The sequence below is a fragment of the Salvia hispanica genome, chromosome 2, assembly GCF_023119035.1.
Source record: "Salvia hispanica cultivar TCC Black 2014 chromosome 2, UniMelb_Shisp_WGS_1.0, whole genome shotgun sequence".
NCBI classification, from domain to species: domain Eukaryota; kingdom Viridiplantae; phylum Streptophyta; class Magnoliopsida; order Lamiales; family Lamiaceae; genus Salvia; species Salvia hispanica.
In genome coordinates this window covers 35775970-35792518 of record NC_062966.1, presented here as the reverse complement: position 1 = coordinate 35792518, position 16549 = coordinate 35775970, and the positions used below count along the sequence as shown (strand labels likewise).

The 16549-nt window shown below is 36.5% G+C and overlaps 2 protein-coding genes across 2 annotated transcripts; both read right to left on the bottom strand.

Annotated features, from left to right (window-relative positions):
• Positions 1-1198: 1198 nt before the first annotated feature.
• On the bottom strand, positions 1199-4096 carry LOC125208028 (probable galactinol--sucrose galactosyltransferase 5). Its single transcript, XM_048107572.1, has 3 exons — positions 2637-4096; positions 2363-2540; positions 1199-2285 (listed from the first exon to the last, which is right to left on the bottom strand). Exons 1-3 carry the CDS (start codon positions 3879-3881, stop codon positions 1357-1359), a joined length of 2352 nt encoding a protein of 783 aa, XP_047963529.1. The 5' UTR covers positions 3882-4096; the 3' UTR covers positions 1199-1356.
• Positions 4097-9240: 5144 nt separating this feature from the next.
• Positions 9241-13903, bottom strand: LOC125208526 (glycosyltransferase BC10; the record flags this gene model as incomplete). Its single annotated transcript, XM_048108160.1, has 11 exons — positions 9241-9478; positions 9606-9734; positions 10276-10425; positions 10490-10555; positions 10723-10761; positions 11545-11625; positions 11740-11821; positions 12014-12085; positions 12237-12337; positions 12576-12692; positions 13655-13903. Coding segments are annotated over 11 exons (1122 nt in total), but the record flags the coding sequence as incomplete, so codon positions are not given.
• Positions 13904-16549: the final 2646 nt, after the last annotated feature.

The following is a 16549-nucleotide window of genomic DNA, read 5'->3' as shown; positions in this document are numbered from 1 at the left end:
ATGGATCAGCCCAAATAATAAAGCAAATTACATTTTTATACACTTAAAAAAAAAAAATCAACAATAGTAAAATAATAAAAATGAAACAAATACCACATGCTACAAATATATGAATACATGAATTAATGCGATATTATATTGATGGTAAGGGTATACTGTTATGACACATGTGACAAACTTCCTCTATTTCTCATTTATTATAGTGGTATGTGATTGCTCAACAGTATTTTATTTGAGATTGTCCGAAATTAAATTGGGTTGAGATTATCTAAAAAAATAGTTTTATTATAAAAAAATTAATACTATAGTACTTATAAAAGTAGAATCATCGTTCTATTATCTTTTTTCATCAACAATTTTTTACATTTTATTAAACTCGTGCCAAGCTCAAATTAGACTCCTAAAATGGGACAGAGGGAATACCATCTTGTCTCATGTGTGGGAACATGGAATTGAAAAAAAAAAAAAAGGAAAAAGAGCGTTCTTTTGACAAATTGTGACATACGCATAACTAATACAGTAATTGCTTTCAGTGTCTGGGCAATGAAGGCTCTTATCATTATATGGATAGTTCAGTATATTTATGGTGCTTGATCCTAAAATGTAGATCATCCAAATTAAACATTAACATGACGTACTTGTTGGAACCTAGCATCTAAACTTATACCAACCCATTGTGCTTTTGCAAAAGACACATTAGCCATGGCATACTCGTTGGAATTTAGCATCTAAACTTATGTCAAGTGTCAACTCATTGTGCTTTAGCAAACATAAAAATAGAAAAGGTCCTTGGAGTAAAGTAGCCTCAATTTAATTAGGCCCAATAACCACAACTAACCAAGGATCCTCGAAAATATCAGAACTAATGTATTACTACTTTATAAACAAATATATACTGAACTTTTATCTCCCTAAAGAACTTAGAAATCTCATCTATATTTTATTAAACATATCCATTAATTTTTTTATGGAGTGTAAAATAATATTTTCTTTTCATGAAAGGTATGAATATATATTACCATACATTAATCAACTAAAGATCATAAAATAGTACTATTTGAATATTACTGCAACTATTCTAAATGTCTAAAATTCTAAATGAAGAAATTAATATTCTCGATTTGCTGAAAATATCAAAAAATGCTAATAAAACGTACTGTAATGAATGATTGTAGCAAATTAGCAAGTCAATCAAAGCTTATGCATAAAATTATTTATATTCCATGACACGGAAATACATATCCTTTCTTGAAACGAAATACATCAGTAATCAATTAAAAACCCAAAATAATTAAAAATTAAAAGCCCCAATTCCATCTCAATTAGGGCACCGTTTCCCCAAATCAACAATCAAAATCAAAACACGTATTCAATCAACGAAACTCCAGTAGGCTTCACCCATGGCACCTCCACCGCCACCATGGAGTCCGCGAACCCAAATCTCACGCTCCCGCCGTTCACCTTCACCGCCGCAGGCCTCTGCGACGCGAACACCTTCATCTCTCCGGTTCCCTTCACTCCAATTTTCACCGATTTAGCGCGATCGTCGTACGCCACCGATTGAATCGCACCGCCGGTGTTGAGCATATTCACCAGCCCGATCGGCGCGAACTGGACGGATCCGGCAAGTTTCTTCACCGGAGAAACGGTGATGAGCTCGAAATTGAACGGATCGAGCTCGATGTCGATGGTGTCGGAGGGTTTGGAGACGATCAGCTTCTTCTCGCTGTATAAATACATCGCGAATTTCTCGACGCCGTCGACGGCGATCGGATTCGCGCCTTGCTTCCACTCGATGTCGCTGGGGCCCGCCTTGGCGGAGACAGGGCGGGAGCACTCGGAGAAGCACTGGTTGCGCCGCTCCTTGCGGTCCCAGCCGCCGCCCTGGCAGTTGAAGGCGCCGACCACTCCGGTGAACTTGTTGAGGTTCCAGATCTTCAGCATCGTCTCGCCGTCGTGGAGAGGGTCCGCGAAGAGGCGGTCGCGAGAGGGCAGGGCGTAGTGGTCGCAGCGGAGGATGGTGCCGTCGGGGAGGACGAGGCTCTTCAGCAGCTCGAAATTGTGCTTTCCGACGGAGTCGCTGACGTAGATGGGGCCGCCGGAGATGGCGCGGGACGCGGCGTGGAACAGCGCGCACGGATGAGTCGACTGGAACATGTCCCAATCGGGGTGGATGAAATTGCCCATCCACAAACTGTTGTAGGCGCAGTGCACCATGTGGCACCCTTGTAGCCAGAACGTCCCGTTGGGGTCGCCCGATGGGTCCGTACACCAAAAGTCGTCACCTGTAACATCGAACGTGTTATATTATTATGGTCGAAAAAACGCAATAGAAAATGAAATGTGATAGTCGGACACGTACCAACACGTCCGAGAGTGATGGCTTCCGTTCCGAGGAACATGAAGTCGTTGCAGTGCTCCATGCTAGCAATCACTCCGTTTCCTTTGAAGTGGTTCCGAACCGACTTCGTTAGTGCCTTGTAGTAGTCCTTTGCTAGCTCCACCCGACCACCGTAGTCCTCACACAACATTTCCAACAACTACACATGTAATTTTTAAGTGAGTCGTCTCAAAAAGGAAAATACTAAGTCGTGAACATAGCAAAGATCGAAAAATCGAGTAAAAATACTACTTACATGGATGACATCAACTTTGACACCATCAATCCCGACAGATTCAAGATGGGAGTGTAATCCTTCATACATTTGCTCAGCCAATTTGGGTGGAACAAGGCCAACACCATTGTTGACAATCTTGTCAACTGCAAGATCTTCCATAGTAGTCTTAAGCCCGGGAGTGAGCAAGGGCTCAATCACCTTAGCTTCGGGCAGGCCCGGGACACCGGGCCTAAGCCCGCCCCAGTACCCACACAGAGCGTGCCAAACGTAAACATAGTCCACGCTCGTGTAGGTATCCTTCATATCCCGGATGAAGGCCGCCATCCCGGTATCCGGGCCGGGGCCGCCCTTGTTCGGGCTCTTGTAGTCCCTAAACTTGTAGTTCTCCTCGAACTTAATCAGCCTGCACGGCATCTGCTCACCGGCGGAGGTCCGGTTCATGCCCTCCGTCGTGAGATCGTCGTCGTCGTGGCAGATGGACTGCCACCCGTCGTCGATGAGCACGAGGCCCGGGGGGCATCCGCCGTCCACGAGGCCCTTGATCCCCTCCATCACGCCCTCGGGCTGCACGGTGAGGTAGAAGGCGTCCCACGTGCACCACCCGAACTTGTCGACGATCCCGGGCGGCGTCTTCTCCTCGAGCAGCCGGAACGTGCCGAGGTGGTGGCGCGCCACCTTGACGGCGTCCTTCACCAGCGTGAACGGGTCGTCCCCTGCGTGCATGTAGAGCGCGGCCCGGAATGACGACTCGGTCACCTTGGTCGACCCGCTCTCGACACACAGGTCGACGAAGTCGTCAATCCCGGGCTGGAGCGAGGCCCGGAATTTCCCATCTATCAGTGGAAGCAGCACTATATATGGCCGCTCATTTAATCCCGGGCCCTCGGATTTATCCAGGATTACTATCTGGGTCTCGCGCTCGAGATCCGACCCGTTTGACCCGATCCAGTGGGTAGTCCACCAGACTTTGAAGCGGAAAATGGACATAAATTTGATGTTTTTCAATTTCCCAATAGGGACGACGTGGTGGCTCTTCGCCTCCGCGGCGTCGAACCCCACGAAGCAGCCGGGGGAGGCGGCCTCCCCCGCCTTGTCTCCCACCGCGTAAGGTGAGGGAGACGCGGTGATGTTGAGGGGGACCTCGGAGAGGATGACGTGATCGTTCACGATGAAGTTGGATTCATCAAGTGTGATGACGGAGTTGGTGAAGCCGTCGACGATGACGGCGGCGTTGGAGCCTCCCTTGCTCAAGCTCGGAGCCATTTTTGTCAAGAGATGATTGAGAGATGGAGGAAAAGTGATGTGAGTTTAATTTGATGAAGAAGGATAGGGAAGAATTGAAGGTTTATATAGACAAACAAGCAGCTCAAAAAGGGCTTGTGGAATTTGGAATAAAGGGGGGAATTTTGTAAACAATATACACTTGTGTAATGAATGTTTGAGTGATGTGTGTTTTTGATGAATGAATGGATTATGGAGTGGGAAAATGGTGGTTTAATTTATAGGCAAAGTTTGTACAGTGATGAAGTGGAGAAGATTCAACGATGATGAAAATGGACGGTTGGATTTTGTTATTAGAAAATTAGAGCTTTTGGGAGAAAATAGCGGTAGTGTGGGGTTATGTGATTAATTAACACTATCCATATTATATTGTCACTTTCTATAGGAAATTTCTTGATTTGGAGTAATGACTTTGACAAATATAGGTGGCTCTAGACTTGGGATTTGAGGACTATAGATATGTTTGCTAAATTTTAAAATTCTAGAATTATGGTATTGGCCAGTCTCATTTCTTTATTCTTCTTCTTGCAGTTTCCCTTTTTTTAAAATAAATGGTGTAATTTCGACTTTTTTATGATAAAGTATTTTGTAAGATCATCTACTGTGAAAATACTTGTAGTACTATTATAGATATTAGAGAATGATTGTATTTAAAATAGGTTAAATTATTAAAAGAGCTTCTCATACAAGCTTATTTTATTTTAGTAGTACGATTTTTGGTATTTTATTTATTCTTTAGTGATATCTAATTATTTTCGTTTATATTTTCAGCAATCGGTATCAGACTACTATGTCAATGAGTTTATGGTTATAAGAAATTAAAATCAGCGATAAATAAACTTAATTGTTGAGCTTTAGATTATTGGGGTCCATTAACGGTATTGGGAAAACAATTGTTAGATTTTATATGGGCGATTGGGGAATAAAAAAATAATTCTTTTATTCGTGTCAACTAAATGATAGGGGCATTTTTGATCGTGTTTCAAATAATAGAAAGGTTTCCTCTCTTTTTTTTAAACGTAAAGATAACCTTTTTCACGTATTATTGGATTACATACTTGCTATATTTTCAAGAATCTTGCTATATTTCTTTCCGTTTGTTGAGGTTTTTATGTCATGAACATATGCCACATTAATGTACGTAATTTTATTGTATTTTGTGAGCATTGTTCGAATAATCGAATTCATTTTTAGTTTATTCTTAAAATACTTTCTCTCAAATAGTAATATTAGGATTTTAGTGCCCTGCAATTTGCATCATCACCTACTTAAATTAGGATTTTAATTTCCTAAGCAAGTATAACGGCGTATGTATGAGGTATTGTCCATCACCTCACCTTTATACAATTCATCAAATTGTAGATTCTGATTTATTTTATAACATACAAATCCACTATTTGCAAAATAATAAACTAGTATATTCTAAGAAAATCAAAATTTATAGTTAAAAATGTTCATTTTCACAAACTCATTTTCCATTGATACGATCGTCATGTAGTGCAAAAAGAGAGGGCATCCGCCCTCCCACTTTACCTTCACTTAACATTTCCACAAAATCCAAATAAAATAGGAATAAAGTTGTCGATCTTTACCACATACTATATGCTATCAATTTAAATGAGCTACCTTCGACACGAAGAGATGGTTCAAATTACATTAATTTCAAAAAATATTTTATTCAATGTGTATAAAATTAATAAGAAAGGTATTCAACATTTTACAATACGACTATTTGGTCAACCTAGTTAATTTTAGGAAAATAGAGTTTTATCCCTTAGTTTTAATATACTATTGGTAAAATAAGAGAGCACAATTAGTAAAGTAAGAGAGAGAAAATGTGCAAATAAAAGAGAGGAAGAGAAAAAATAGTAAAAATAATACTCTCTCCATCCACAAAAAAATAGGGCATATTTGTCATTTTTGTTTGTCCACAAAAAATAGAGCACATTTCTAAAAAGGAAATTAACTATCACTATTTCTCTCTTACTTTTTTTCCCTTCTCTCTTAATAATATGGACCTCACATTCCACTAACACTACTTCTCTCTTACTTTTTTCCCTTTTCTCTTACTTTACTAATTCTACATTAAAATTCTTGTCATTCACAAACTGTCCTATTTTTTTGGACGGATGTAGTATTACTTAATAGGGTCCACTTCCTAGATAAAAGTAAATTTATATTTTTAAGGATAGACCAAAGTGAAGTATAAACTAATTTCAACCGCAATATTTCTAATTTCAATATTATTTTATCAACGTGTGAACTATAATTAATTGCAATACTAGTAATATTTTATGAAAAAGCGTGTGAACTTTAATTAAACGTGGCTCCACAAATTAACGCAGCCCTCTTTCGCGGCAAGGTCAGGGCGCTGGCCCACCAACCGCCGACCACGGCGGGGAGTCTCTGCCACGTGGACGTCGCATAATCCGCAGCACTTAATTATTAAACAAAGTAATGTGTGTTTGTTGGGATTGATTCAAACATAGGATTAACTAACTATAACTGCCGCCGCTGAGATCTAATTTGGACCGTTAGATCATTCAACCACCCACGTTAAGCTACCATGTTCTCCATTTTCCTCAGTTACACTTGTGCCAATGGGCTGCTCACAAGTGATGTGCACGTGTTTCAGCTAATTTGACAAAATAGTGTCCTTTAATTTTGGATTTTGGTTGGTCCGAGATTATTTGTTTGGTTGGGGTGAGTAAGAATGAGATTAAAAGATTTTGTTTAGTCAAGAGGAAAATTCTAATGGATAATATAATTATATAGTAGTTCAAATTTGTAATGAAAAGTATAATTCAGATGGCCCTAATTTATTACAAATCGAACAAATATAATCTAATCCTATTTTAAACTCTCTGCATGCTATATTATAGTACAAGAATATTTTCATTTAAAAAACATGTGATTTAGATATAATTTAATTAGTTCTCTTGTACTCCGTATAATTTAGAAGCTACTACTCCCTCCGTTTCTTCATAGTTGAGGCGGAACTTTTCGGCACGGAGTTTTAAAAACGAATGTTGGATGTGTTAAATTAATAGATAAAAAAGTAAGAGAGATGAAAAGGTAGAGAGAATAAAGTATAAAGCGAATAAAGTAGAGAGAATAAAGTAAGAGAGAGTAAAGGAAGAGAGATGAAAAAAATTACCATATAAGAAAACGACTCAACTATGAAAAAACTGCACGATAGTAAAATAACTCAGTTATGAAGAAACGGAGGAAGTACTATTTTATAAAGTAATATAATATTGAAAAAGAAAAAAAAGGAGAGCCGACGGAATTAATGAAAGATTTATATTATCCACACGCATTAATTGGAATGACTATTCTTCTAGTAAGTAAAGTTTGGTGGAATGTTGACGTTTGATTTGGAGGCACAAATACAAATACGTGGCTAAATACCGTTAAACGGTGGTTAATTCAACGATCATTGCCGTTGGTGTCGGTTGGAATTGCGGTTAGCGTATAAGGACTAAGCAAAAATTGACACCACGGTGCAATGACTATTTCACAGTGTCTACTTTATTATTTTTAAAAAATTAATTGAACCATTCTACTATTAAATCAATATATACTTCTAATTTCATGACTGTTTTTTCAGTACATGGCATGCATCTTTTGTAGAACTAAAAGTTAGTAAGTATTGTAAGTGTAATCGAAATTATTAGTCTTATTATGTGGAGTACTTATTTTATATAATTCATATACCTCAATTAAGTAAAATGATATGAAATCTATATAAATTAATTTGATGGGACTGGAGATTGGAGAGATCTTGTGATATGTTTCCACTCATTTAATGTGCATTAGTGCTTAAGCAATCGAGAAGAGTATTGGATAGTTACACGTCGCAGTAGCTAAGATCTCTTTTCCTATTACTATTAGGATGAATCACTCACTTGGTCAAAGTATAAAATTTGAATTAGAATAATAGAGATACTCACTTGGTCAAGGACTCATGGTGACTAGGGCATTCTTCGATTTCATGAATTAGATAGAACTCTCGAGTCTTATAAATATTGTTCGATTAGATAATGGCCTCGACCTCATATTTGATCTCCGGAGAGCAAGGGCGGATCTAGTGTATATATACATGGGGCAATTGCCCCACCTGAGTTATCCATTTATACAAAGATATAGAAATAATATCACTATAAGGAGAGTGTTATATTGCTAACTTATAATTTAATTACTAACTACATTTAAATAATAGCCATTAGATATTCAAATTAAGGGCTTATATCATCAATCCCTAAATGTCAATACGATCAACGAAAAATGTCAATAAGACCATAGGATTAATTCCAAAAAATATCAATAGAGGTATAAATGTCAATTAACTACATGTTTAGTTATAACTAACTTTTAAAAGAAATCCCAAAACTTTAAATTCATATAACATATATCAAATTAAAGATAAGGATTCCAACGATATCCTACATGCATATGTTCCGACGTCAAAATTTAAAAAAAAAATTCGAAAATTTTTAATTTTTTCGTAAGCATAAATGTCAACATACTATATAAAATATGTCAATATAATACATGTAGAATGTCAATACAAGCAATGAATTAACATTCTTAAAACATTGTGTTGATATTTTTGAAACACTATATTGACATTTTCATTCAAAACCCTAATTTGGAATTTTTTTTTTATCTTTTTTAATTTTATTAATAAAAATAAAATTATACGTGGCAAATTGTAGACCACACGTTTTCTAAAATCCTATGGCCTTAAATTAGCTGTAGTTAGCAATTAAATGATGAGTTAGCAATTGATCACTCCCCATCACTATAATACGTGTATTTTATATTACTTTTACCCCCTTGGTATTTTAATAGAAAAACCTTTATTGTCCCATTTGGTAAAAAATGAAAAGTCAGACATGTAATTATGAGTAATATTTAATAAAACCTAGTTATTTTTTGAAAAGAAAACAAAAAGTCATTGGATGTTAAAGACCCAAAGCTCTGGAACTTGTAGAGAAAAAGTTATAAGGGATGTTGACAAAATATACAATTCTTTGTCCCCTCTTGTGCAATTTCCTGGCTTTGCCCCTGCCGGAGAGTGATACGTAGAATTAGTCTTGGTTTACGAGCCTTGCTGTCACCCCGTGGAAACACTATATTCAGCTTAATATAATCTCACACCATCTATTTGCATATTCCTATTTTATCTAATGGTTGGTATATTGTATTTGCGGATGAACGCTGTGTTCCAAACAATTAACAAAATGAATTGTGGGAGAATTATTCAGAATACTGTAGATGGCTACTAATATTGCTGCACAATTAATAAGTATTTGAGGCTGATCATGCTAACAACCCAGAAAACTAAGAATACACCCTATATTGACATCTCACAGGAATATAAGTAAGATATTAGTCATAAAACAGCCTTTATTAGAACAGTTCAGCACAAAATACAACTCGTTTCGATATTGATCATAATCAGTATGGATGACTCACTAGGTTATTCACATGTATGATATCCGGTTGCTAATCCATGGTCTACTTCGCGATATTATGCTCTAAGTTGTAGCTTGTCTGGAAAATCCGAAAGCAGACTGTAGCCACAAACAACACGTTTGACAGAGGGATCGTAAATTTTCATTCATTGCCATGTTTCTTGCTATGCATGACACCTATAATTATTGTCCATGTATGAACATAATGAAAATAGAATGAACTCACCATATTGAGAAGACGCAAGGCAGCAGGCCGCGTGAATTTCCTGGCGAAAAGGAAGCATTGAGAGGGTTTCCCCTTGCTAGTGCACCATTCTCTTCTGTACTCAGTCTCGAAATAGATGTTATCTATGGCCTGCAGAAGAAAATACGTATATGAATTATGAAGCCTCAATCTTTTTTTTTTGCCTATTTTCCCATCGACTTCATTCACAATTTAGAATCGTAAGTTTTTTCATACATTCATGGTACTGATATAAATTATGAACTGAGCAATTCCACAAAGCTACTAATGCCGAGATGAAACCTAAAAAACAACACAGTTTTCTACAAGCTGAGCATAGTCAAAGAGGATATAACTTCAAATCTTCAACTGTGCAGGGTCTAGTGAATCGCATAATTTGCAACTAGACTCGTTGCTTACTTCAGTCTTCTAGGCAAAAAGAAAGAAATAGATCAACACCGACAGCGAAATATATCATTCACCCCTACTAATGTGCCCTAGAATAAGTAAGTTTCTAGGGAAGATCAAGCTGGATACAAGGCTTCATTATTTAACCTTCAAATGAAAGTTTATTCAAGGGACGAGAGTTGGTTCGTGCGGGCTTCAGTGATTGATGAAATGGAAATATGTAGGAAGAAGAATCAGAGTATAACCAAAACAGCACGAAAATTACCTTGATGGACTGGATAAGACTGGAGGTAGCATCGGCCAACTTGTAAGTGACTGGATGCCATCCTTTCCTATGAGGATCCCTTGAAGATGTTAGATCCCAAGAACTGTGAGTCAGTGACCTTCTAGTGATTTCTCCTTCCAGGCCTTTTATCTGAACAAAGAAATGATAAGCAATGGATAAAATTTAACAGCTTGTTTCAATGAGATCAGCTTACAGTGAGCAAGGTTTGAACGTAGTGTTCATCGGGTATACAATTATGTTCAGCAGATGTATCGGCAGGCTGCATAAGCAGAATGACAACAGAGTTAACACTTTTATCCTCCATAAATAATGATAACGATCACAAAAAGAAACCCACAATCTTGAAACGAAGCGATAGGTACTACTACTTATGACTACTGCATGTATCATGTTTCAATTGATGGGTGAGAGGAAGTAAGGACTTACTATGTGACGGTCTCGCCAAAATTCAGGTAATGACTTTGTCTGTTTTCGTAAGGAAAGGAAAACAAACAAGTCAAAAACAGAAATATAAATAAAATCATGCTTGATACAGAAAACATATCTATGTAGCCTCTGGTGATATTAACGATTAAATGAATATTATGAAAAGTAGCAAGCATAGTTCAAAAAGTATGCTCATAGAGATATTAAGCACCTCAACATCTAACTGCCTGTAAAATTCACATGCCAGGACTTCAGTAGATATAAACTTTTCCTGACTCGAGGCCTTATTCATCAAAATATGGTAGATGATATCCTTTATGAGTTCTGTTAAATCACCCTTGCACCTTTGATCAGTTAATTCCCTTAGAGGGTGTTAACTTTGGATGACAGCTTAGATAGCTTAAAATAATACAGGTTAATCCACCATTATTAACTTTGACGGGCCAAACAATGTCGAGCCATCTACCCAGCTATGGAGATCTTTTGCCCTTTGTTGCGTATTCATGAGGTCTTCACCTTACGTACTCTCCGGGACGTAGATTTACTTCTAAAAATTGATTGTTTGATCGTGTAATCCTTCAAATGCTCAATCCTATGTTTTCAGAATCTAATCTACCACTTAAATTTAACACCCCTTTAGGAAGTAAAGACTATTTAGACAAATACCAGTTAAAACATCAAGGCATTTAAAGTATGCAGCGAAGAAAATAACTTCAAATTAAAACAAATACTACAACACATGGAAGGTAAAAGAATCATGCAACCAAAAATATATTCAGCTCGTAATCACACGATGCAAAAGGAAATGCTCATCATACCAACCTTGCATTGTAACTGAAACATAGAGAATACAGTTTTATCTTCAACTACAACCTCGGCATGCTTTCTGGTCAGAACAACCCACTGCAAATAATAAAAGACATATTATAAGCTAGAAATACAAATCCTCGTAGCTGCTCTTGTCACAGTGTATTGTGAAACTAGTTTGACTCTGCGAAGTACAAAATTATGAGTCACCTGAGATCCCTTCCTCCAGTTGTCAATAGAAATCACTGGATGCATTTTTGGATTATAACGACTTTCCTTTTTATCAGCAAAACTGCAACCATAATTGATAAGGTCTCGTAAGCTGATTAAATTCAAAATACGTACATCCACAACAAACTGTGTACTGGAAATAAAAAAACTTAGGAAGAAGAGGACTCAAGAGAAAACAATAAAAAACATAAAAAACTATCAATCATTTAACAGGTAAATAGGAGAGCAAGGACTATGTATGTATCATCATTACCTGTCCACAAAGCTATTTGGGGTTGACATTATATAGTCATATGTGTAGCTGAAATTATAGAGAGGTACACAGCTGCAACAGAAAAATAAACACAGATGAGTTGCTCATCTTTTTGTGACCTAAAAATGCAAGACACTAGATTTTTATAAATCCAAGAAAGCCAAAACAGATACAGAAAAAGTATATAAGGGGGCTTATTATCTCAGAAAAAATGAGATTTTACCTGTCTGAAAGGAAAAGAAACCGATCATTGAAAGCATCCATCAGTGCACTTTGAAGCAAAATACGCTCCGCCTGGATCATGCTTGCTTCTCCCCAATCTACCTAATAAAGCATCAGTAGCTAGATATCACTTCAAATATGAATAAAAAATAGACCGCATGGTTCTTATATAAAGTCAGCCAACATACCAACCGAAGTAAGACTAGAAGAGTGACAGATTATACACTTTAATTCCTTTAGATATATGACCAATACCATAATATCGAAAAACAAAACAGTAGTACATCAGGAAACTGAAATAATTTTTGCTGAGTAAGTAATTTATTAAACAAAACCAGACCTGTATGCTATCATTCACTTGACGGTTTAAGAAAAATTTTGATCTCGTCGTTGCTGCATTCAGCAAGAACCCTGGTCTTGAATGAACATAAATGGAAAATCTATTCTCTGTATCACCCTGCAAATAACATAAAAGGTTCCATAGATTGAAGTGAAAGATCTCTATAATATTTAGGGTCAAAGAAATTTTTTCACGGTAAAGACAACATTATCATCACTACTACGTCTCAGTAATTATTTGATCATCATGTGATGATAGGTTTAACACACCCATAACTGGTTAACAATCATCCCAAGCAAGTAAGTGTGATGTATACTTCCAATTACATCACATTATATGTAAGATGTTCACCAGTCAAAAGTTGTCCCAGCAGAATAGCCAATTTCTCATGTTTCCCGGAAACAAAGGTACAGCAATAAGGCAAAATCATAAAACATCACCCTAATCAATGAACTGGTTTAAATGAAAGCATAACAACATATATGAATTCGGTCCTTCAAATTTTAATCAGGTACTCCTTCGTCTCCTTCGTCTCCTTTTTAAAATATTCAACATCTTCAAAAGTGATAAACACTCATCCTTCGTCTCCTTTTTGTTCAGGAATATATCAATTCAAATAACTGATACCTTAATAAAGGGGAAAAGAGTTCACATACATGTGAAAGTAGCATCAATAAATTATTCATGAAAATACAATTACCTTGCGTTATACTCATAAATTTGCAACTCGCTAAATTCAAGGAGGTAACTCATTTACTCATTTTAGTAAGTAGTATTTGCGAAAAGATTAATTAACGTTCTCAGTTTCGTACAAAAATATTACTACTACTATTCGAACTTCAATGAATTTTGTAACAGATGCATCTTTGCTATTATTAGTCTTTCAGCGATCACAGCAGAGTCAGATTGTGATACAAAAATAAATTAAAAAACCCCAAGTCATCAAAAGCAACGAATTAGGAAACTGATTTATGTAGCCTTAAGCTAAGTACCAATTTTTCTTAAAAGAGCAATAACTGGATTAAACTCTTTTCCAAAATAATAACTTCCCAAAATAGTAAGAGGATGCCAAAAATTACCTGAAAAAATACATCCCAAACAATGTCGAGAGGAATCCGATTCCGAGCAATAAAGAGAAAAGCAATCTTCGGCTTCTGCAGCGGCGGAGATATGAACGAAGGCATTTTGATCTTACTGTACTCCGATTCCATCAGCATAAACGTCGCGAAACAAATCGCAATCAAGAGAAACGCGAAGAATTTCCGCTTCCACCTATGATGAAATTTCCCGAACTCGACCTCCGCTTCATCCGCTCCGACTGAGCTCCTAATTTAGGGCTCAGCATTTCAAAATCCGCAACCTCTCATCATTCACCAACACGAATCAATCACTCCGCATTTCACACTGCATTTCCGCTGCATCTTCCCCACTCACGCAAAACATCAGCTCTCACAAACTCGATTCGAAACTAAACTACTCTGACACGAGACAAACAGATCAGTAACTTAAAAGGTCGACAAAAATTCTAGAATTCCGTGAAACAGTCACGGATTAGCAGAGAAATGATCAGGTTCACGAGCTACGAGAGAATACGATGGCAACAAAATCGGAAGCTCGGATTATTTATTCCATAATCCGGTGGAAATTGCAAAAGAAGTGAAAGGTAGAGAGAGAAAGAAACTTGGCTTAGAAATGGAGATTGTATGATTGGAAATAGGAATAATGTTTTTGCTACTTATTTTTTGCTTCTTTGCGTGTTCTGTCCGACAATGCTTAAACCTTTCTCCTTTTGCTTAATTTGAAATTAGTAGATACTTTTACTACTAATATAGAGGTTAAATATTCCTAACGAATTTAATGATTGACATAATAATTTTGACAACATTATAATTGTGTGAGGTTGAAGTGTCATCATCAAAGGGGAGATATCATGATACTCCCTCCGTTTCCTTATAGTTGAGGCGGAACTTTTCAGCACGGAGTTTAAGAAATGAATGTTGACTGTGTTAAATAAATAGATAAAAAAGTAAGAAAGAGAAAAAAGGTAGAGAGAATAAAGTAAAAAGTGAATAAAGTAGAGAGAATAAAGTATGAGAGAGTAAAATAAGAAAGAGGAGAAAATTACTATATATGGAAATGACTCAATTATGATGGAACTTCCCGAAATGAAAAAATGACTCAATTATAAAGAAACGAGCGGAGTATTAATTTGTCCTTTGATGCTATGAAACTTAGTAAAATGTTAATCAATATATTAGAAGATTCGAGTCAAGATTTAAGTCACAAGATAAATGATAATTATTTTCGATATTTCTTTTATTATAATGAGTATCCTTGACTGGATGGGTGGTGAAAACGAATACTCGTCTATGAAACGATCGATTTACTATTGAGCTTTCTAAACACCAAAATTCATGTAGACTAGGGTTATTATCATGTTAGACTAAGTTCAAATTCATATCCATATATTCATAGTTCAATTTACTATACTCTATTGTTTCTTAATTATTTAAGCTTGCAATGAATTGCAAAACCAACCACAATGAGCGTGGGCTTTTTTTGTCAACTATGATTGGACTTATTTATAGGCAATTTATTTGTTTGGATTTAAATATGGTAATTGTTGTTATTAACTAGTTGGGATCATTATATTACAAGAGAATAAATCAGATAAATTATTTTAACAAGCTGTCAAAAAGAAAATTCATGAAATTTTTGAATAATACTATACTTTTCACAAACATATGAATGACGTCATATATGAAGAAAACCGCACGAGACAAAAGGGGAGGTGATAGAGTTACATCAAGTGATCAAACACATGGTTTGGTGAAGTCTTTTATTAAAGCTCTAACAACTATATAAACCATTTTTTAATATGATCATATTTAATTAAATGCTGTAACAAACATCACTTTATTTTCTTCTAGAATTAATGAGCAAATGGGCTTAATATGCAATTACTCATTGAGAAGCTCAATCACCTAAATTTCGATGTTGAATATTGCTAACGACTTTATTATGTTGACTTTTATTAATTTGATTAATTATTTGTTAGTTATATGAGACCATGTGCAATAATAATGGTACCAAACTACACAAGTTGGGTTATGGTCTTTATCTACCCATTGACTAGTGACTCTCCACCAGCCAAATATAGACATAGTTCACGAGACTACTACGTCTACAAGTCTATTGGGCATGGCTTATCATGCTAAGATTAATTAGTTTCGACCTAAACCTAAATATTATTTGGTCGTTTGCAGCTATGGGGGTTTGCAGATTAAGGCAGAAAGTCTCTCAATGGGTGGTGGGATTTGAACCTATGACCTCAAGATTACTACAACTTCGTGCTGGCAACTATGCTATGACCCGTTGGTTGTCTCACCCCTTTCTTATTACTCAAAATAATTTAAACTTGTCATACACATAATTAGATTGAAATAAATAATTTGTTCCCCTTTCTTATTACTCAAAATAATTTAAACTTGTCATACACATAATTAGATTGAAATAAATAATTTGTTCTACTGATACTGGTGATGATGGTGATTGGGGCTGCATATTTGGTTTGATGGTGTGGAAATTATGATCTTCTAGGAATGATATTGTATTCTAGGATGCGAGCTTTAATGGTTCAACAATTATAGCTCAGTGTCGAGCTTGGGGAAGGGCTGTTAGATCTAATGAGATTAAGAAGCAGACTGTTAAGAATAGAGTCACTAAGCTCATCTAATGGTTCGCTCCCGCTCCGGGCTGCTGGAAATTGAACTCTGATGGCGCAGTTAAGCTCTCGACAAAAGAAGCATCTACTGGTGGTGTCATTAGGAACTCAAACAGAGAGTGGTTTTTGGGATATGCCCGACGCCTTGGGGAAAGCTGTGTGTTGACTACCGAGTTGTGGGCTATATACGATGGCTTAAGCTTGCATGGAAGAACAAACTTCAAAATGTTGTTGTGGAATGTGACAATAT

What these genes read in the sequence shown, in the direction of transcription:
- LOC125208028 (XM_048107572.1), bottom strand. Translation starts at nt 3,881, where the DNA reads ATGGCTCCGAGCTTGAGCAAGGGAGGCTCCAACGCCGCCGTCATCGTC. An exon ending in TCAAAGTTGATGTCATCCAT is followed by an intron (nt 2,541 to 2,636) that starts GTAAGTAGTATT and finishes TTACATGTGTAG; the next exon opens with TTGTTGGAAATGTTGTGTGA. An exon ending in CATCACTCTCGGACGTGTTG is followed by an intron (nt 2,286 to 2,362) that starts GTACGTGTCCGA and finishes TCGATGTTACAG; the next exon opens with GTGACGACTTTTGGTGTACG.